Below are 21766 nucleotides of genomic sequence, written 5' to 3' on the forward strand. Positions count from 1 at the left end.
GAGAATATATCAGGCTATGAAAAGGAAAATCCAGAGTACTTGCTCTGATTAATCAATTTTTTTCCCAAACTCCGTCTGATCACCAAGTGATAGACTCATGTTTTTGAAATGCATTAATCAAGTTTTTTCTTTCTTCTCAGCAAATAAAGCAAAGTAAAACATTTTTTACAATGTTTTGACAAAATAGATCAGCATAACTTCAAGTGGTCCTGACCAAGACAGAGTGCCTCTTGACCACTAAAAAATCTCCTTCAGTGTTCCTTTGGCATGTTGTTTGCAGATGTGTTGTCTCGGGTGTGGCCTGCGTAACACTGACGCAGCCTGTAAAATGTGTACTATTTCCACTGAAGAAAATAGTGGGACCGGCTGCCAGACTGCGAACACAGCGGTCTAAGCATCTCTCTATGTGCACTCTGGAATGCCTTAATGAGCTCTCGGACCATATATTTGCAGCACAACCCCATTCAGCGCTCAAACAATCCCGGTTCTCCGTCAAGAGGTAGTTACACAGTTTTGCCGTGTAAATTCTATAAATCACTTTTTATCACACATTGTTTGGAGCATTTTGTCTTTTTTCTTTTTTTTCTTTATAATAGTTTGTGTGCATTTGGGTCTGTTTGCATGTGGCATATTATATTAATGAAAAAGTAGCAAAGTCCTGACCAAGCTAACGAACTCCAGCTGGGCTTTGTTGTGCTTATTAAGCAGATTGAGGAGAGTAAATTCTCCTGAGCTTAGCTCATACCTCAGACCAGACCTTAAGCAAAATGTTTTTGGGGGTTAGGGTTTCTTTTTCTTTCTTTTCTCTTTTTAGTTTTTTCGACCAAATCAGCATTATTAGCGTATTTCACCGGTTTTAAAATCACCCTGTCTTTATTTTACGCAAGATTTGCCAGGTCATTTCAAAGAAAGCAATAGCTCCTGTTTTCTTTAAAAACAATCAAAGAATTTGGATACTGTTGAAATATATTCCCCTAATTTGTGGTGAATAGCTCTCCACCCTCACTTTGGGTGGTTACAAATTGACAAGTCAACATAATTGGTCTACCGTCCTCTGTCCTTCAATTTGCTCTCCCAATCTTCAGAAAAAAATCAAGAATAACATTCATTCATTCATTCATTCATCTATTTATATGTATTGTTATTTTTGTGGTACTCCCATTGTTTATGGCAGCGCAACATTTGAACTACATATTGTGTAGCATGTGGATTTAGATAAGGCAGTTTTAGCAACACAACTCTTAAACTTTAAAAGTCACTTAAGTCACAGTTTTTTCCTCACAATGAACTGTTTTCACTTTACCTTTACTGCAGGCTGTCTGTGTATTGCATATATAAGGACACAGTGCGAACCCAGCCAAAACACTTTCAAGAAATTGATGGTTTGCGGGTTGCAATTACTGTACATCCCAACCCATGTTCGCCTCTGGACTTCCTTGCACAGGGGTTATGTATGGCTATTTTACTGATTGCATATGGCTCGCAGATAAAATCAATTCTTCTGCTCATTTCCCGTTCGGGCTGCAGTTGGCTATTTTCTGAGGCGGTATCCATAACCTGTCTTGGTGATTACTTGGCTGACGAGGTTCAGTCCTATGTAGAACAGCAGAGTGCATCGCCTTGGTATATGCCACATTTGATGGACACTTGCGTAAGTGGCTTGACGTTGGCTTCAAGTGTGGTTTTCCACATCCTCATCGAGTTTGCCATGAAGACTCTTAGGGTCCTGTTGACCTTATACAACTCGAAGCATTCAGTGATCCATGTGTGTGGCATTGAGTCATATGCTTTCTTGTAATCAATCCAGGCTGTGCACAGGTTGGTATGTCGGGACCTGCAGTCTTGTGTGACTGTTCTGGACCCACTGCCGCCAATACCTTCTCGCCGCTTCGTTCTCGATGCCGCCCCCGCGATGCCGATGCCGTCGCCGCGATGCCAGTTCGCCGCCTCCTTGAGACTGTTCGTTCTGCTTCGGGCCGAGGTGGCGGGCCAAGCGCTTCAGCGGCGCAGACAACCACGGGGTCGGTGCGGAGAGCGGGGTATGGCCGGGGAGAAGGCAACCGGTCGAACACCCAGTCCCACGCCCTCCAGCCCCCGTGGCGTCCGAATCAGATTCCGAGTCTCTATTCAACATTTTGAATTGATTTCGACTTACAACCGGGTTCCGTTCCAACCAAACGGTCGTAAATCAAAATGGTCCCAAGTCGGATATTACCTGTATATATATGTGGGCGGCCTGGTAGTCGAGTGGTTAACATGCTGGCTTCACAGTGTCCTACTACGTTCTCCTTGTGTGGGTTTTCTCCAAGTCCTCATGTTTCCTCCCACATTCCAAAAACATACAAGGCAGCCTGACTAACACTCCAAATGGTCCCGAGATGTGAATGTGAGTGTGGATTGTTGTTTTTCTCTGTGTGCCCTGCGATTGGCTGCCAACCAGTTCAGGGTGTCCACTGCCGAGTGGCCGAATATGGCTGGGGTTGGCTCCAGCACCCCCAGCAACCCTAATGAGGATAAGGTGGTTCGGAAATAAATAAATATATGGCTTTCACTGAAATACATTTCCAAATATTTTGCTTTTATGGCTATTTTACACAACAAGGTCTCGTGTATCCTCACCATTAAATGCTGTCTCAATATGATTCATTCGCGGTTCAGTCAGTTAAATCATAAAAAAAAAAACAATTGTAGACAGGGAAAATGGAATAATTAATCCAGCCATAGAGTGATTGTGTTATTAGATGTGATCAGTTTCATAATCCAAAACTACATAATGAATACTTCATGAAAAAAATAGCAAGAGTCATTTGGCAATCCATTTTTGGGCTACAGAAGAATAATGGATGCCGATTCATTGAATATATTCTATAATTCTCTGATATCTGTCAGGTTTTTATGTGTGCTGAAAATGAAGCTATTAGTTTGTTTACACATCTGAAATACAACAATAATAATAATATTCATAAAAATAAGAATATTAATCGTGGCCCCATTCTTTCTGTTTTCAGGATTTTTTTGGTCATGTTTCTGTAGTGAACATGCATCTTTAAAAAGAGGCAGTTGCATGGTTGGAAATAAAAAGTAGATAGGGTTGTCACAGTTTTCATTCAGTCACTACTCAGCAACATGAGAACAAATCCAGTTTTGGGGAGAGAGTGACTTCTAGTGCACTGGTAGAGCAGGTTGGTGGCGAAAGTGAGAAAAATCGAGCAGAGTGAGAGAAAGGGGGTTAGAGTGGAAAGAGAGACAGACAGAGAGTGAGGGGGGAGGGGTGCAGGGAGGGCGAGAGAGAGAGAGAGAGAGAGAGAGAGAACGAGAATGAGGATGAGAGAGGAGGAGAGAGAGAGAGAGAGAGAGAGAGAGAGAGAGAACGAGAGGGAGGCAGAGAGAGAGAGAGCGAGAACGAGAGGGAGGAGGAGAGACAGAGAGTGATCGAGATCTATTTTTAGCTTGAGTTGCTCTGAAGAGGAGAAGTCTGAAAGCACATCACATGTAATTTTGTTCTGTGGCACAGACAGGCACCAAAATGCATAAAGAAAAGACGCGTTCCAAAGAACGTATTCAATGCCACTGTGGTCGTCCGTTGTGTGGCTTGTAATTAACCAGCAAAAGAAATATTCAGAATATTACTGACCACAATTGATACAACTGTGAGTCGGGTGCATATTTTAATGTCTTCACTTTTGTTTTAAAGCATAGCAACACTCCTCTGAATCATTTCTTGTTTTCCCCTTCCTTCATGCCACATTCACAACCCACAGGATGAAAGATCACTGTCACAATAATGACTCGGATTGCAACATGTCCCTTCAATATGATTGTTTCACTGTCATATCAAACATTTGTATTCTTTTATAAATATTGATGGATTCTTTGAATGCTGGAAGTGAACCAGCACAGTCCCACTAGTGTGGTGAAATGTTCATTAGGAAACCACTGCACACTCATTTTGAAGATAGGAACACGAAAAGAAAAAAAATCTGATAAAGTATTTTTAGCACTTTTCATTATTGTCTACTGAATATATATTTCGCCGAACTGAACAAAGTTTTTGAACAGAAACACGATTTACGGAAGATAATATCAAAAGTGTCTAATTTTTGCAAATCTTCAAAGCTCCAGGTGATATTCAAATCATTAATGAAGAAGTTGGCCAGACGGTTTTGGGTTTCAAACATCGGCATGGTTGCCACAACAACAGGGGAGCAATCTGACCATCTGCTGCAGCAGTTCTCATCAAGCCAGTGCCTCAGTTTTAGAGTGACTTTTGATTTGAAAGGCTTTGAATTCATCCTGTTCTTGACAAGCATTAATTGATTTTACAAAAAAATGTGCTTGTAGTGAAAATTAGAGGAAGTTGTTGATCATTTTCATGATGTTATCTTGTTTTTTTGCAGCTTCGGACAACAGCCAGAGATTCCAAGAGACATGCTTTGCCTTTGCATTAACGCCACAGCAAGTCCAGCAAATCAGCAGTTCAATGTAAGATGAATGAAACGCCCCTTTGTCTAGCCAGACTGAATTATTCATCAATATGTTTGGGGTGGAAACTCTTTGTTGTGCTTTAAGGGACATCTCGGGGACCAAATGTGATTTCTCAGTTCAAGTCCAATTGCGGTTTTGCCTGTCAGAGACAAGCTGTCCTCAGGAAGATCATTTTCCACCCAGTTTGTGTGTGAAAGTAAATGGCAAGCCATGTAACCTGCCGGTGAGAAACACAGACCTACACTAAACACTTGCAGTACCTCAGTAGCCAAAACCTGTGTTTTTCTTTGTATTTTCTGACCATTTTTTTGCCATCCAATCTGACAGGGTTATCTTCCTCCAACCAAAAATGGTGTTGAGCCGAAGCGGCCCAGCCGACCCATCAACATTACCTCGTCGGTCAGATTGTCCACAACGGTCCCTAATACCATCGTGGTGTCCTGGACTGCTGAGATTGGAAGGGTGAGAGGCAAAGGGTTGGATTTCCAGAGATCCCAAGGAGTGGGCATGAAAATTCATGTTTTTCTGTGGTAGCAAGATAACACATCACAGCGAGGCTTTGATGTGTTGTCTTGCTACCACTTGCCCACGATGATTGTGCAAAAATTGATTGACAACTTGTCAGGTGGTAGCATGCTCTGACTGTCTCAGATTTTCTTTTAAATCAGGAGAGTTGTTTCTTTAACTCAAATCAGAGGCGCAAAATGGCAGATTTTTTTTCACAGATCATTGAGTGTTTACAAGAGTCATCTGTCGTGTCTTGACGACTTTTAACAAAGATGAAAAATGTGCTGTTGTGATTTTATTGCAAAATGCCACTTTAAGTCAACTCTGTTGTTTTTTATTGTGCTTAGCTCTTACATTGAATTGCTTTATTTTTCAAATGTTAACCCCCATCGTCTCTCGTGTCATAGCTCCACATAGTGCAGCCGTTTGCAGCCGCCTTTCAGATGTGCTCTTTCAGGATGCAAAAACAGCCATTGGAATTCCCTTTCCGTTTGATCTATGTGCTAAATTTCTGTAGTTGCATGCACTGCTACTGCTCAGAATGGCCCAGATTACCAGTGCAGCAATTAAACACGTTAGGCAGATGCAATCCCAGGTCCTCTGTGGGTGCTTCTACTTAGGTTGCTGGGCAAAATCAAGTGTATACCCATTCTTGCACACGCAAACCTTTGCTCAATGAATCCCAAACTCTGTGAACTAAGGACTTGTCTTTGTTCACAAGGGTCGGTTATAATTCTCCAGAAATACAATAGATGGCAGTGTTGTGTCTCTCATAATGCCTGCCCAAAAGCTTCTGGCGAGCCGGTGTTTGTGTGATCCTCCTTTATTTTTCCAGTTTATGGTCTACTGAAGAGAAAAAAACGAACCTAATTCCATCTTTTTTCACCTCTGCAGAATTACTCTATGGCAGTGTACTTAGTGAAGCAGCAGTCCTCCACAGTGCTTTTACAGAGACTTCGGGCTAAAGGCATCCGGAATCCAGACCACTCCAGGGCACTCAGTAAGAACCCTCTGAACCTCTTTGTTGAGGTTCATTCATGCAGACAGAAAGTTTTAACTTGGGGTTCATACATTAACAATACAAAAAAAATCTTCTTGGGACACACAGCTTTATCTACAAATTGCTACTGTGGAATATTAAGGGGTTCCATTGAATGGATGCTTATCTCCAGTCAACACAGTGTCTTGTGAGGAAAGTGTATTTCTGTTACATTTCGGTTTTCAACCAATGGGTGGCACTGTTGGGCCCAGCCTGCAGCTGAACATGGTGGGTCGTTTTAATCAGTGGCGGTTAAAAGGACTCTCGGCACGACCATTCAGTGTCAGGTCATTGTTTGTTTCGCCCTGTCACCTTGTTTGTATAATCTTCTCATGTTTTATTCATGGTTTTGTTTGCTACTTTGGACATTTTTGTTCTGATGACTTTGTTGTTTGAGATGTTGCTCCTGCTGTCTTTATTTAATGCAATTTGTCAAATACACTCTGCTCCTTCCTCCTGCCTGAATTTTTGGGGTCCACCACCACCACCACCTTGCAAATTGTGACAATTTCTATGAAGTCCCCCAAAATGCTAAAGACACCAAAAATATGTCTAAAAATATCCAAGATTGGGTATGGACAAAATATAGAGATGTTCTTATTCATTTTTTTTTTTTGCGAATGCATAGCGGTTTGAGCGATTTGATAGTTTGATCATGGGGAGTCCAAAATACCTGTGGTCAGGGCCACAAGTCTCATCGAGGTTGTTGTGCCCCCCTCAAAGGTTTGTGTCATAAAATATTAAATTATGCATTCAATCCTTTTCGTCCAGGCCATCTTATTTGTTTTCTAAGTCATATTAGTGACCCATCAAGAATATGATCTATTTTTAGAGTACATGTTTTTTAAGTCAGTTTCCAGTAATCGCCACGTTCACTGTTGAATGTTCATTCTGACCCGGTGTGTATTTGTATTTATTTTAGTAACATGGCAGGTAAGAAAAGAAGAGTGGACGATCAGAGCACTGTTGTCTGCCAAATGCACAAACGAAGAAATTATTTCCCACATTGATGCACTGAATTGACGTTGACATATTGACATTGTTTGTATGAAATATTTTTCCCCTTTTGCCTGTAGTCAAAGAGAAGCTAACAGCCGACCCAGACAGTGAAATAGCCACAACTAGCCTTCGTGTGTCTTTGCTCTGCCCGGTAAGCATATTTCTTTCATTTAAATGCTGTTAAGCTTATTAAGATGCAGTACAAACACCAAAGTGCCTTATGTGTTCATTGCATTGCCTTCTATTGGTTTTCTACATTTTTTTTTACATGTATGACACCCATACATATATTATACATTACGTTATACCCCTGCTGTGCAAATAACCTCTTTAATACCTAAAGACATATTCATTCACCCCTTGCAGCTCGGAAAGATGCGGCTGACGATTCCGTGCCGGGCGCTGACATGCTCCCACCTGCAGTGCTTTGACGCCACACTGTATATTCAAATGAACGAAAAAAAGCCTACCTGGGTTTGTCCTGTTTGTGACAAGAAGGCACCTTATGAACTCCTCATCATTGACGGGTAAATGACCCCACACTTGGCTCTTTGCCACCGGTTAGAGGAGCAATTCCTAAATGTATTTTAACGCGATGATCCATTTCATTTGTACGGTGTACATCTTAGCAGACGAGAATGGTTCTGAATCTTATACATACTTGTATGTCACCTGTATGTACACCAGTATGTCAAGCACATTTTTAAATGCCTGTTGTATGTCATCAGAGGGTGTCTGACATGTCTTGTCTGTGCAGTGCTCTGTTGTTCTTCTTCATGCAAAGTGAAAACTGACACCAAGTTGTGGTTGTCTTGTGCATCTGAAACAGCCTCGTCATAATTTAAACCACGGACCAATCCGGGATGTGATTACCTTGGGTTCAAATGCATTGGTTTCCATTTTAATCAACCCATATTCTACAATTTAGCTCTTAACGTCAAAAAATTGGCACACAATGGCTCTGCTTTACTCCAAAGATGGTATCTACTTTCTACTATTCTTCTGTTGCCTGATGTGTTTCTCACTGTTTAATCACTCAGGCTTTTTGTGGAGATCCTGAACAGGTGTACGGATTGTGATGAGATCCAATTCAAGGAAGATGGCAACTGGGCCCCTATGAAGACAAAAAAGGGGTTGCAGGAAGTCTCCTGTGCTGTTTTAAATAGCAGCCTGAATGGTAAGAAATGTAAAGCAACAGTGGGGAGTAGGTAGCCAAGAAGACAAGCCTGTAATAAAGTAATCAATTATAGTAAGTGACAGGAAGAACATAAGTCACTCATTATATCGCTCTCATTATCAAGAAGGGTACAGTTAACAAAGGAAGCACATTTTAGTCAAATGAAAAACACCAATAAAAACGACTTAAAGTTGCCCAAAACTGCCACTAATGAGCTCAGAAAATTTCAGTTTCAGAAGGTCCCGCCCCCATGTTCGTGATGTCACGCCAGGACGTCTTGCCTTGCTCGAGAATCAAAACAATGGCTTCCGATTCTGAGAAAATGCTTTCTTGTTACTCATCCAGTTATGAATATAATTCAAATAATTCTGAAGAGGAAAGCATAAATGTTTGCAATCGATTAAAGAAGTCCTTCCGTCTCATTTTGAGGCGTCTGGACTCCAATGTAGCTCCCAGAAAATGCACAAGATGGCACCCAAGCTCCGTTGGAAATGGGCTGATTTGTCTGCTGGGAATTTGTGTCAGCTAATATCAAATAGTAGTCTTTGTAAAACACACAACGATTCACTATTGCGTTATTTATGTTTTCCTTCGAATTTCGCCATCAACACGGATCAACACAAAGTTTTCAGACCAACCAAAGTACCCAAAATGCATTGTGTGTCGCTTTCTCGGTCAGTGACGATACCTGCCGTGACGTCACGGTAGGTATCGTCACCAACTCAAAAACAAGACTTCCTGAATATGCGGTGGAATCTTTGTAAAATATGCTCAGTAGAAGTCATTTGAAGTAATTTTACAAATTATGGACACAACTTGTCCGGGGCGTCGGTTGTCCTTTAAGACCTGCTTAGCCGAATAGCCACTCTTCTCGATGATCTCCTTCATCACTTGAGCGAATCACTCGGCAGCCATTTTGCACGCTCATGCAACACTCACAATTTTCTCTCCCGCATCAAGCTTCTTTATTTTTGCCGCTTTCGTTTCTAATGAAATGGCTTTCCTCTTCTTTTCACTTCCACTCTCACTAGAAGCCTTTCACTTTTTAAAAGTCATATTGATACTGTATTTAAGAATAAGAAATGTCAAGCACGCTGGAGATATGGTTATCCACTCGGGCACTGCGACAAACTGGGCAGAGGAACCCGGATATGGGGTGGATGCTAGGCGAGCAATCACACCGCCTCACGTCAGTATTAGCAGCGGAAAAAGGCAAACAATACAAAATCTAAGTTGCAGAATTTTGGGATTGAAAAAATGTTTGCCATTAGTGCAAAAATGTTCATATCTACCATTTGTTGTAACTCAAATGTTCGTAAGCTGGGGAGCGTCTGTATTTATAATAACTTTTATGGACATGTTAGTCATTTGTGTAAAATCTCATTTTTCGAATATAATTTGTGCCAGAAGGGTGTTCGAAAAGCATAATGTTCAATATCTAAAACGGTTTTATTCTATGATTAACTCCCGCACTGCCATTCGCGACTTTATTCGGGAACTGAAAAGCGTGGCGTAGAGCGCCATTCCCGAATTTCTACGGGTTTTGTTTTTTCTTGCGGGGTGGGTGCGTTTCAAGTTTTGGTCAGACCTCCGGCAATGTTTTTCTATCCCACAAGGGGGCCAGCATTTACCTTTTGCACAGCCGCCCCCACTTTCAATGCTGATAACTCTACAACCAAGTAAACTTGAAATATATTTTTTTTCTAATGAAAGAAGAAAGTCTCAGGTTTCTTACACTGCATTGAATGTTTATGTAGTCCTAAAAACAAGGGCTAATACACTATTCAGAAATAACAACATCATTACAAAGAAAGGCAGATTTACATAAATCGCAACAAACATGTCTCCTCTTCATGTTAGGATGCAGAGAGAAGTTGAGAGATGTTTTCGGGTTTGCTTATTTTGGTTGAAACCCGATTTTCGATCATCATCCGAGGTGTAAAAATCTAGAAAAACCAGATTTGGTTGAAAACATAGGTATGAATGTAGTTGGATGTGCCTTTCTTTTTTGTGTTATAGTTTTTTTTTAAACAGCTTATTATTGGCTGTTTTTAGAATTAATTAGTCGGTCCCATCAAATAATCCAGAAGAGATTTTATATTTCCATCGTTGATAAGTGTTCAATGCTTCAAAAAAAAGAGCTAAGCAAACAATAATAGCACGAGGCCACACTTTTTGAAACAAAGAGGGACTGATTCATGACTGTACTTCTGGGCTTTGATTTCGACTACCGGGAGATGAAATTTAGAGGGTTTTGCTACTATTATCGGGAAAAAAAACATTTTTGTACTGGATTCAACTTTTTTCTCCCATCAACAATGACTGTTATTGGTACCCAACATGTCAGCAATTGTTGATGGATGTTCTCCAAAGTAAAAAGAGATATTTGCAAATGTCTTTAAGTTGAATGAAGTGCAAAAGATAATTGGTCTCCTTTCATGACGAACTGCATAAATCTGAGAATGCTTACTTTTAGGGGGTTGTTTTCAGAGGATTTTGACAATTTTAAAGATTAAAAAATAAATAGTAAACAAGTAATTCATTATGAAACTAGTTTTTGATTAATTTCCTGATTTAATAAAGAATTTTGACAACTCAACACTCTCCAGGTCTTTGTGCGACGACCACGAGCTCAGATCAGCAGAGCCCCTTGACAGGCAACCAAAGCAACAGTGGCAACAGTAAGAAAATGGCGGTGATTGACTTGACATTAGACAGCTCTTCAGAGGATGAAGAGCAGGACACTCCACCGCCGCCGCTGCCGCCGCCGCCTCTGCCCCCGTTACCTCCTCCCGCCAAACGATCCTGTCCCTCCATTTCCCCAACGTCGCCGCCTATCCTCAACAAAGGGTCAGTCAAGCAGCGGTGAAGATTTTTTTTAACCATTTTGCTTGAACAGCCACACCAAAGGTTAAGTGTGTAACATTTCTACTTCAAATCACTTGTAACAGGTAAAATGTGTACTACAGACTTTTCCTGAAAAAAATAGACTTGGAAAAACTTTCATTTTGTTATTTATTGTTGACAGTACTGCACAATCAGGATTGAATTTGGATGAAACAAACTTACTTTGGTAATAGGAATAGAGATTTCATTATTCTTTTATTTTTTAATGTTGACCGCATGCATCATCTGGATCCTCATCCAAGTGCAACATTTGTAGCCATCACCAAACTGTTCTTTACTCATTCACTGCCAGGCATGTGCAAAAATGTGTCCACTCCAGGGCCAGGATTTTTGTCATTGTCACTTGAATTCCACGATCCGCAGAATATTGAGTTTTAGGACTACATAAACATTCAGTACTGCTAATAAAACCTTGGACTCTTTCCTCAGAAAAAAAGAGCTAATTCCTAAATGATATGGGTCTGGAGTTATATGAGCTTGAAATGAGGGCGGCTGTCCAAAATACAATGCAATACATACATATTGGTTTATATAGCGCTTGAACAACAGCTGAAGCCGGAACAAAGCGCTAACAATGCTGCCACCTTGTGGAAAAGAAAAAAAACATTGCCAGAAGCCATGGCCAGCGCTTTATCGGCACTCAAGCATGATCAAACAAAACCGAACAAATTCGGGAATTGTGATTTATGTCATATTTTCAATTTCCGTATAATTTTGTGAGTGGCATTGAATGAGTTAAAGAACGGTGTCAAAGTTAATATATAATGAGATCACGTCCAAAAACGTGTTAATCTTCATGATCAATTGCCTTTTTTCACTAGTTGGTGTTTTTAGATGTTGGAAATGCAACAACAAATGAAAACATCAAGTATGAGTAGAAATGTGTGACGATGCACTTGTCCCCACGTCTTCAGGGTATTGAACCTGCACCACCAGGCCTCCCCAGTGAGTCGCACTCCCAGCATGCCAACTGTGGACAGTAGTTACATGCCTCCTGTCCCACCACTGATCCAGGACTATAGACCATACTATCACACTGCCAACGACCTTCCAGGTAATGACAACTATCGCATGAATGCATCGGTTTAAAAAAATAAAACAAGAAAAAAAGACCAGATGTCTGCATTCTCAATGTTACATGTATCGTGCATGTATCACGATTTTTAATATTTTTTTTCAATTGAGAACTCGCACATAATGAAGAAGTGGCAAACGCCTTTCTATATTGTAGGCAATGTATAGAAAACGCTCAACGTAACCAATTTCTCACTGGAATGGACTGCTGTAACAAATGTTGACAAATGTTGACCCACACTGCCTGGAAAAAAAAGCACTCCTCCCACCTTCGATGACATGATAATCAATCTGGGTCATCAATATTTTGTCGATGTGTCTTGTCACCTGCCTTACTAAGTGCCCTTTTTCTCATTTGACAGATTTGAACTTCTTCTCGTTCCTGCAAGGTGACAATCATCAGGTATGTGTCAAAGTAAATCACACTGGTAGCGGTTTCGGAGGTTTTCTTGAGGAATCAGTTTGTGAAAGCCCACCCGATGTTCTAACTTGATGACTCAATCCTTTCATTTACTCTTTACACTGAGCACTGTCTGTCAATCAAACATCATTTTGATTGACAGATTGCCTTGGCAACTGGCACAATTGCAAACAGAGGGAATAGAAGGCTGTGGACAAAGCCCAGTGATGACGATAGAGGGCTATTTTTATATTGTCGCCAGCTTTCCAAGTGGTGATTATGCATCGTTTGTCAATTTCACCAGGATCTATGCAATAATCTTTGATAGGCAGCTGACAATCATAGCTTGGATGAAAACTCCTGAATGATTGGATTTGCCTTTGTTAGTCTAGCAGTGGAGAAATTTACATTCACTGCAGCAAAGTTATGAAAGGAATGAAAGTAGAAAAACAAAATACAGAAGCTGCTGGAAAGGCAGCCACTCATGCGGCGCCGTCTTGAAGTCAAAAGAACAAAAAAAACAAACAAACAAACATTCAAAATTCAAAAATTTCATAGGTAGAAAAACTTTCCGTAAGGCCTGGTCTTTTAATCACAGGTCCCGCACCTACAGTTTGATGTAATATAGTTTTAAAAAAATGTGCATTCATACAACTCTTGACAAATTGAAAGTACAGCCAAACTAGTCGCAGGAAGTCCGCAACACAACAGCATACCCTCTGCGACATGATCGGATAGTTAAGTCGTATCCGTTTGAGTTGCTCGTCCTGCAGGACACTCACCGCAAATGCTTTTTTTGCTGAACATGCTACCCTAAATCCAATAGTTACATTCAACTTCATTCGATGCTCATACAATGGTGTAGTGTAGTGAACCCTTGCAATGTAAGCATTAAGAATCACCAGGTTTCATAAGACTACTATTTTTGGGGTGGGTTCATTATTGCCATAGCCCACCGGTGTCCAAATCTGGCCAGACACATCATTTTATTTGGCTTGTGAAAGCAAATTAAACATGGCACATTCCATGATAGTTGCTAAAGTACGAACCAACATTTTGAAATGTCATGTAAACCACAGTAACAGTCATTATTCTTGACTTCAAATTTGAAAACTGGTTATTCATTAATTTGTTGTGCGCTCTGTATGCAAGATGTGGAGGAGATGAAACATTCTAATGTTTTCCTCAAATTCATAATAGCCGCCTAGTGGAAATGGCAACTACAATGTGGCAAAACTGAGTTTGACACCCCAGCTCTAGTCCATTCATGCTTAACGTACCTGATATGAATGCGATGCCGAGGATCTCACATGGCTAACACTGGATTTAGAATACCGTATTTTCCGGCGCACTCAAAAGCCTTCATTTTTTTGAATAGCGACATGATCAATAGCAACACAACATGTATTCAATAAATACATTATCCGAGGTACACTTGTGTATAAGGCGTAGGGTCATCTTTGGAAGAAAATCAAGGATTTTGGGTGCGCCGTATACCCCGGAAAATGTGGTATTTATTGAATACTTGTTGTGTTCCTATTGATCATGTCGCTATCGCAATAGATATTGATATAGAATTGTCAGTCATCGTCAACAACGTGTCATTCTTTTTGTTTGATATTTATTTTGACATTTAACTTTGATGGGGAGTGGCGTTGAAGAGGTGGACGCCATTATGTAACCTTACGGCATTGATAACTCAAGTGTGCGCTCACGTCAAAGCAAAACGGCACAATATGTTTTCATGAAGGATTCAAAAATCTTGAGAAACAATCAAATTAAAAGGGCTCATTTAGCACAGTGTATAATCAGTCTGTAAATGGTATGTTTCATTTTGTAATTGAAGCAACTAATTACTGAAGTTGTCCAATGCACCATGAGTAACGTATTGTTGGCTATCTGGTGATGAATGTGCAAACTGACAGACTATCACATCTTCTCTGTCAGCATTACAACATGGTGATGGCAGCCGCCTCCGCCTCAGAGGACCACGAGCTTCTGCTCAACCGCTTCCTCCCCTACAGCTCCTCCAGTTCCTCTGCTTCTTTATTGACGTCGCCGACTAACGGGGCCGGCGGCTCTGGCAGCAGCAGTAGCAGCAGCAGCTTAGTGTCGTCCGGCGGCCTCCGGGACGCTCACTCCTTATCCTCGCACTCTCACGGTGGGGTACTGGCCGGCCGAGGGGCCGCGGAAGCGGCGGTGGCAGCAATTTACGGTGGAATTCCTGACGTGATATCACTGGACTGACTTTCAAAGAGTCAGGCCGGATCCGACGTGAAACTGAACTGCAGGGGAGAGAAGTGACTCACAAACTTGACAAGAATCAGTCAACTTCTTCATGGACTATTTCAGTTGCTCACGTTCTGTTTTTCATGCTCCCAACCTGGCACAAAGAGCAAAAAACAAAAAACAAAACAAAGGAGGACAGTTTTTTTAATGAAAACAAGTAGGTGAACCATGTACAGAGAACAAAATCTATTTTCTTCTTTTACTTTTGTATGGTCAATATGGACACGTCCAAGCTAACGAGCTGCTTCAACTGCTGTTTTTGACCACATAATAGTTTGTAGTCCAGACATCGAGTGTGTCCCCTGCCATCCATATCCTGGTTTGAAGTTCTCACTGCAACTATTCCCCTTAAGTCAGTTCTCCCTGAAGCTTACAAATACTGCTTTTTTACGCAATATGAATTCCTTTACATGTTCAGCTCACCCTGTTTGTGGGATGTGAATTGTGGAGGCGGAATAGCCGTATGTGGATTATCATTTTCACTCCCATTGAAGACTTCATGACAACACAGCATTTACAGTGTTTATAAAGTTTGATGCTATTTATATACAGTATGTAAATCATAAGATGGAAGGATTTTCTTTTTTTGCCTATGCCAAAAATAACAAGGGACCTGGATGATGATCAGACTGCAGTTCGAGCACTTAAAGGGTGACTCATTTTGTTTGTTTCTATGGACACTTAAAGCACGTTCGTTGAGACGTTCTCGCTTGACCATCCGTAAAAAAAGAACATCACAGTCAAACCGCCGCCCCGTCTCGAGCCGTTGCTCCATGGCGGACTTGAGTCTCAGCTGCTGCATGTTTGCTCGAATCTGTCACTGCATGTTCGGGATGACGGTGTCTCCTAATTCAGGAAAACAATGTCTTAATATGTCTTCTGGTTTTGAAAGCAAGTGTCTCTCAATTGAACCATTTCGGAGGAGTTGGGAGCAGAGGGGGAACAAAGTATCGGCATTGACATCGGATTGATATTACCTTACTGTGAAAGATGTTGATCCACCCACTGAAAAAAATACATGACATGGAATAGGTCTTCTTTTTCAGTCATTGGTGCTACACATCGGCGAATCATCTGTTTCAGAAAGGAATTCATTTCTATGTTCAGAACTATCCGTCATTGTTTGAATTGACTATTTGATGCATCATAAGTATTGGTGGTTTTGGTACTTGGTTTGTGTGAGTACTCAAGAGTCACTACGCGTACAATTTTCGGTCTGAAAGAATTGCCATTATTTTGTGAGGACCAGTTGGAGTCCCAACAGAGGCTGCAAAATTAGGTGATGTTTTCTGAGCAATTTCCTCATTGAAGCTGATGACAGCGAGACCATTTAAACTCTCCTGGCAATTTGATGAGCGCAGGGATGTTTTAATGAACTTCAGTTTTGAGAAGCGTTGCTCAACTGAAGGAACTGTGACAGAAATTATTGGTGCAGTCCTAAGAGTTGTCAACAAATGAGGACGAGGACCTCTTGAAGCTGATTTTCATCAAGAAATGGCCATAGTTCCAAGTCTGATAAGCCATCTGTGTTTGTAGCTGAGGAAGGTTAATGATTTCCTGCATCGTCTCAGTTCCATTACAGACGCTCCCCCACTTACGAACAACGATACATAAGAACATTTTGCGGGTACACCGAAAAATGTTTAGACAGAGATGCTGTAACTTAGATTTTGTATTGCGCGCCTTGCGCTTGGCTGCATACTGTGCTTCACGAACATGCACACACACAGACACATTGGAGGTTTCGTGGGCTGGGTGTTTACGCGACAGACACCAAGGCTGACCAATCAGCGCACGGCTATGCTGAAGTATTGCCAACGAGTTCAGGCCCTGATCCGTCGAGCTCGCTTACAATTGGCTGTGTAGAGTATGTGGGCAGGGAGGTATTCCCTTTTTCCAGTTGACGCTGCAGGAGGATACGATGCATTACAAGAAGTGATGGCTGCTGGCACGTAATTCATTAATTACGTGCCAGCAGCTTCAGTAATGGATTACTGAAGACCCAAGGATATATGCCGTTGTCCTACAGTAGGTGTCAATTTATTTTACGACTGTTCGAGCGTCTGTGTTTTATACTTCCCCGTTCAACTGGACTTAAATATACATTCCATACAAAATATACCACAGAAGCAACTTACAAACAAATTCACCTTACGAACGACAGCTCGGAACGTATCTCGTTCGTAAGATGGGGAGTGTCTGTATTCTCAGCTGTTCTCTTATCGTTAAGCATCTTCTGTACTTCACAGCAGTGGTTTTTGAAGACAACCTGTTCACTTTGCTGAAATCGAGCAGCACTTTATAGTTTTCTTTGACTTGATTCATAGCCTCAAACTTCTCCTGCAGTGACATTCAACCAGAATCAACAACACAGTTGCCATATGTGACCCCAAGCTTTTTAAGGTGGTCATCAATAGCTATGTACAAACAGCCTTTTTGAATTCCAGCATCTCTTCTCGTTAAGATCTGGTTCTATATTGAGGGAGTCAAACAGGTCCTTTGCAATTGACACCGCCTTGTCAAAATCAAATTGGTGGATTTTGATTCTAAGTAAGCGAAGTAGCTTCTTATGTGTCTTGCAAATAAAATTCAAATTGAGGGTTCTTTTACCATTGGAATACTGACAGCTTTCTTGGTCTCCAGGTGGGCATTTTTCACTTCTTGTTTTGATTCCGGGCTGTTAATAAAACACAACACAAAAGACAGACATTCAATCTTAGCCACTTTTTTCTGCATATACTGTACTTTGTTGTTTAGAGCAGTTTATAATGAAAGAGGAGAGAATCAAAGTGTCCTTTTTACCAGGGGATCATCAGACATCATCAAATGTGCACACGTCTGCTATAAGCTAGGTTGAAAAGGAAACTAGAAGCTTTAGCGTCCAATGATGAAAAAAAGAGATTGGCTCACATCTCCTGTCCAACGTAATGTGCTTCAATTCCAAGCAGCGACTTGGCCAGTCGACATACGCATCTGCGCTCTCTGCTGACGCCCATTCCTTCTCATCGTCGGCTCCTCAAGTCATGTAACCATAATACTACAGACCGTCCAACAGCACAGACATTTCCACTGAACAATCCCTCCCGGGATTTCAGTGTCAGTTTGACATGTTTTGTCAAAATGCCGCATCACTGGGTTCTAACTAAGAACAAATGAAATTGCTTCTGCAAATATCCAAAGTAGCCAGTGGCATCCTGAGAGGACGTGGCAACATCAGCTATGACAAAATTCACAGTGTCAGCTTCACATGGAACAAACAAAGCTCTTGGATTTACCTGTCACAGTCTACCCTGAACATATTGCCTTTTTCCCTGTTGGCCCCATTTCCATATGCCTGTCCTCAACATCTGTCAAGAGGTAATCAACATCCTTCAACTTGTAGTACAGTAGTTTCTTTGACATCATTGTGTCCTAGAAACAGACAATTGGCACTACGACTGCAGTACAGTGAACAATGTGTGATCAGCATATGCAGATTGTTGGGTCTTTCCTGAATTGGTTTCCAGACGATCAAAGGGCGCACAGAGAATTTAGGGTGGTCTGTTAACCTGCTATGTGTACATATTAATAAAGTTTCAAGGCCACCAGTTGTCCATCCCTGTGCTAGGCTTTTCGTCTTCATGACACACTCGTGGGAACTGAATCAACGGATTCTCAGCTGTATGCAGCCAAGTACCACACTGCATTAATCTAACCCCCCCCCCCCCCCAAAAAAAAAAAAAAAAAAAAAAAAAAAAAAACGTTATCAGCAATTAATTCCTTCACTGGCTCCCTATACATTTTATAGTTATTTTCAAGATCTTATCATTTGTTTTCAAATCTTTAAGTGACCTCGCTCCTCCTTATCTCTCCGAGCTCATCCACTGCTACACACCTTCCCGGTGCCTCAGGTCTGCTGACCAGACATTATTAGATGTGCCAAAAACCAAACAGAGGCTCTGAGGGGATCAAGCCTTTTCCATTGCTGGTCCCACTCTGTGGAATGAGCTGCCACTGAACATTCTGTAAGCCCTCTCGCTGACCATCTTTAAAAGCCGTCTCAAAACTCATCTGTACTCTTTGGGATTTGACTCAGAACGATTCAGACTTGATCTTAGTATTACTTCTTGGTGCTTTCTACTATCTTTGTGACTGCTTTATTTCCTGTATGTGATACTTGTCCATGTTAAGCACTTTGTTACAGCTTCAGCTGTTGTTAAAGTGCTATATAAATCAATATGTATTGTATTGTATTGTATTGTATTATCAATGTCATCAAACATCAGGAAATCCACAAATTGGTTTTAATCCCCATCCCTAATTTAAAACTTGAAAGTTATTACAGTAAAGTCTCGTTATATCGATATCGGTTATATCGATAGTACTGCTTATTACGATACTATTTCTATGAACGCAAGGAGAAAATTTACATGCTGCAGGATGGGATATATCGATAGTCCGGTTATATCGATATTTTTTCTGACTCCCGAGAATATCGATATAACAAGACTTTACTGTACTTCAATCGATCTGTTTTCAATACAGTTGATCAGCATTAGGAAACCCAGGGGAGCCACAGGCCCTCCTGGCTGTCTTTGGATGCAAGGCGGCGTCCACCAAGAACTGGTGGCAAGCCATTTGTAGAAATATGAGACTTAAAGACCATATTTTCAGGCTGAGGGTGTTCTGAGGGTCCACCGCACAGAGACAACTGGGAAGCATGCACGCTCATTAGTGTGTTAGACCGGGTGTTGGACACGTTGCAGTCCTTTGCTCATATTCGCCTCTGCCGCAGTCAAACTCACCCATTCCGTTCATCCACATCTCTTGTAACAGTTCTGGAGACAGATGACTGACCCACTTTGACTCTCTGTCGGGCTATCAGAATCTTTTTCTACTAATGTCAGTGGTGTCCAAACTATGGCCCGAGGCGTTTTTTTTTTTTTGGGAGCGGCACATTGCATGGACTAAAATTAACTTCTGACACCGAATTTTTCATAGCTTTGTGGAGAATAAAGATATTTCCGATTCAGAAGAAGAAAAAATCCTCCACTGTCTGCTTTGTGTCAAGGTCCGATTTATCACATATTGCTTCAATGTGCTCAAACCTTGTCCAATTTGTAAAGAGTGGGCTTCTTTTGTTTCTGAATGTGGAGATGGGACACCACAGCTGCTCGGTGAAGGGGTGGGATTATAGGGCCAAAGGCCACGCCAAAAACACAAACTCAACATCCTCAGCTATTTGCCTGACCACTGTTAGCAGAAAACATTGATGTAGCCCCCCTAATTACATTCTATAAAGAATGTATACCTGTATTTGAGTTTTTTGTTTGACTGGGTATACTAGGTCACATGGCTCTTGCATCTATTCTTTTCTGTATCCGGCCTTTGGAAGAAAATGTTTGGACACCACTAACTTGTATAAATGAACGGGGATGGACTCGAATGATGTACTTCTCCGGTTGTAAAGTATGTAGTGTCCAGAAACAACTCGGTTTTTTTTTTTTTTTTTTTTTGTCATGAATGAACATCAATGAAAGACTCCCTTTTCTGTTGGTGAAGCTAGTTTGAGAAACTATGTAAAAAGCATTCATCAAATCGATTGCCTCTTCTAACAAGAAACAGCGCAGTCTATAAAACATACTCGTCATTTTGTTTTTGAAGTAAGCTCATGTGTCTTTCCTGTGTTATGAAGTATTTTATTTATTTGTTTGTATGTTTTTATTTACCACGTGATTTCTTTGAGAGAATGTGTATGAGTCACTGTATTCCGTATCACTTTCGTTACTTTTTGTGTTTGACTTGCTTGGAGAAAATCTTTTCTCGACAAAGCGACAAAATTAAGTTTTTGACAAAACGTCCCGTTCTTGAGAGCTTTAATGCAGTAAGAATGCAAGCCTGCTCATGCAAAATCTATCAAGACTTAATGGATGTAAAATGCCCTTCTGTCCTTAAGTCATTATCACGTAACTGGATCAATTCACAATTACGACATGTGCAAAAAGAACACTAAATGCCATTTTTTTGGGGAGCGTTCTATCATGATTTGACCTTTGGCAATCTTTGAGCGTGATTGTAATGAAATGTTTCGTAAGACGCTCCCTCCGAAATACTGGAATGAATTCAAAGTATTGCAACTTGTACCTGGGCTGTGTATCAGTCATCAATATGTGGCAATCAAGGGAGGTGAGGGGGGTGAGGAGGGTCGTTGGGGGTCTGTGTTGATTATGTTTCTGCTCAAGTGCGCTGCATTAGATGGATGGACAAAAAGTCATTTTCAAATACCCCAATCTGTCCACAAGGGAAGGCGCCCTCGTGGTTCACTGTTACAGATATGAAACTACTGTAATGTGTCTCTCTCTCCTTCACATTGACTGACTTGTGTGAGACATGTCTGCACACGCGCACGCTGCGCTTTATCTGTCATCTTTCTGTATGAGGTCAATGTGAGCGTGGACATCCCAGCCTTTTCTTAACCCAATGGATGAAATGGAAAAAAAAAGTTTGAGGTATGTCATGAGATCAAAAGGGAAAATTTAACAGTGTGTATATTCTGCAATATATATATATTCCGAATAGTGACCATCATGAGGGTCAGGTGTGTTTGATGTTCATTTGTATGCTTTTTTGTGTCCATTTAGAGCTGCGCGAAGAAAGTAATTTATATCTATTTTTCAAGACAATGGACACTGTTGCTCATTATTGAAGACAGGACCGTGGCTAATCAATTGTGACATCCGGCTGTAATGGTCGACACCCGCACTCACTGCCTTAAAACATGAACAGGTTTGGCTTCATGACTCCAACTCCAAAACCACACGATGCTTTTTAAGAGGACTGTGTAAACTACAGCAAACCCTTGTCAGTTTGTACAAATGTACCAAGTGGAAGAAAATATTTATTACATGCA

General features: G+C 41.1%; 1 protein-coding gene across 2 annotated transcripts in view; it reads left to right on the top strand.

Moving 5' to 3' along the window:
- LOC148900393 (E3 SUMO-protein ligase PIAS1-like) overlaps positions 1 to 20371 on the top strand; it is a 63577-nt gene extending 43206 nt beyond the window's left edge. For both annotated transcript variants that reach the window (XM_088992045.1, XM_088992046.1), the window contains exons 3-13: positions 4398 to 4482; positions 4570 to 4708; positions 4813 to 4947; positions 5887 to 5992; positions 7108 to 7181; positions 7397 to 7557; positions 8071 to 8207; positions 10817 to 11057; positions 12029 to 12168; positions 12551 to 12591; positions 14536 to 20371. In XM_088992045.1, coding sequence (XP_088848171.1) covers positions 4398 to 4482; positions 4570 to 4708; positions 4813 to 4947; positions 5887 to 5992; positions 7108 to 7181; positions 7397 to 7557; positions 8071 to 8207; positions 10817 to 11057; positions 12029 to 12168; positions 12551 to 12591; positions 14536 to 14835 — 1559 coding nt within the window. In that variant the 3' untranslated portion in view covers positions 14836 to 20371. The remainder of the gene's footprint in view (positions 1 to 4397; positions 4483 to 4569; positions 4709 to 4812; positions 4948 to 5886; positions 5993 to 7107; positions 7182 to 7396; positions 7558 to 8070; positions 8208 to 10816; positions 11058 to 12028; positions 12169 to 12550; positions 12592 to 14535) is intronic.
- The last annotated feature ends 1395 nt before the right edge of the window (positions 20372 to 21766 follow it).

The sequence above is a fragment of the Hippocampus bargibanti genome, linkage group LG03 (genome assembly GCF_051943395.1).
Source record: "Hippocampus bargibanti isolate YZ-2025 linkage group LG03, ASM5194339v1, whole genome shotgun sequence".
Lineage (NCBI taxonomy): Eukaryota > Metazoa > Chordata > Actinopteri > Syngnathiformes > Syngnathidae > Hippocampus > Hippocampus bargibanti.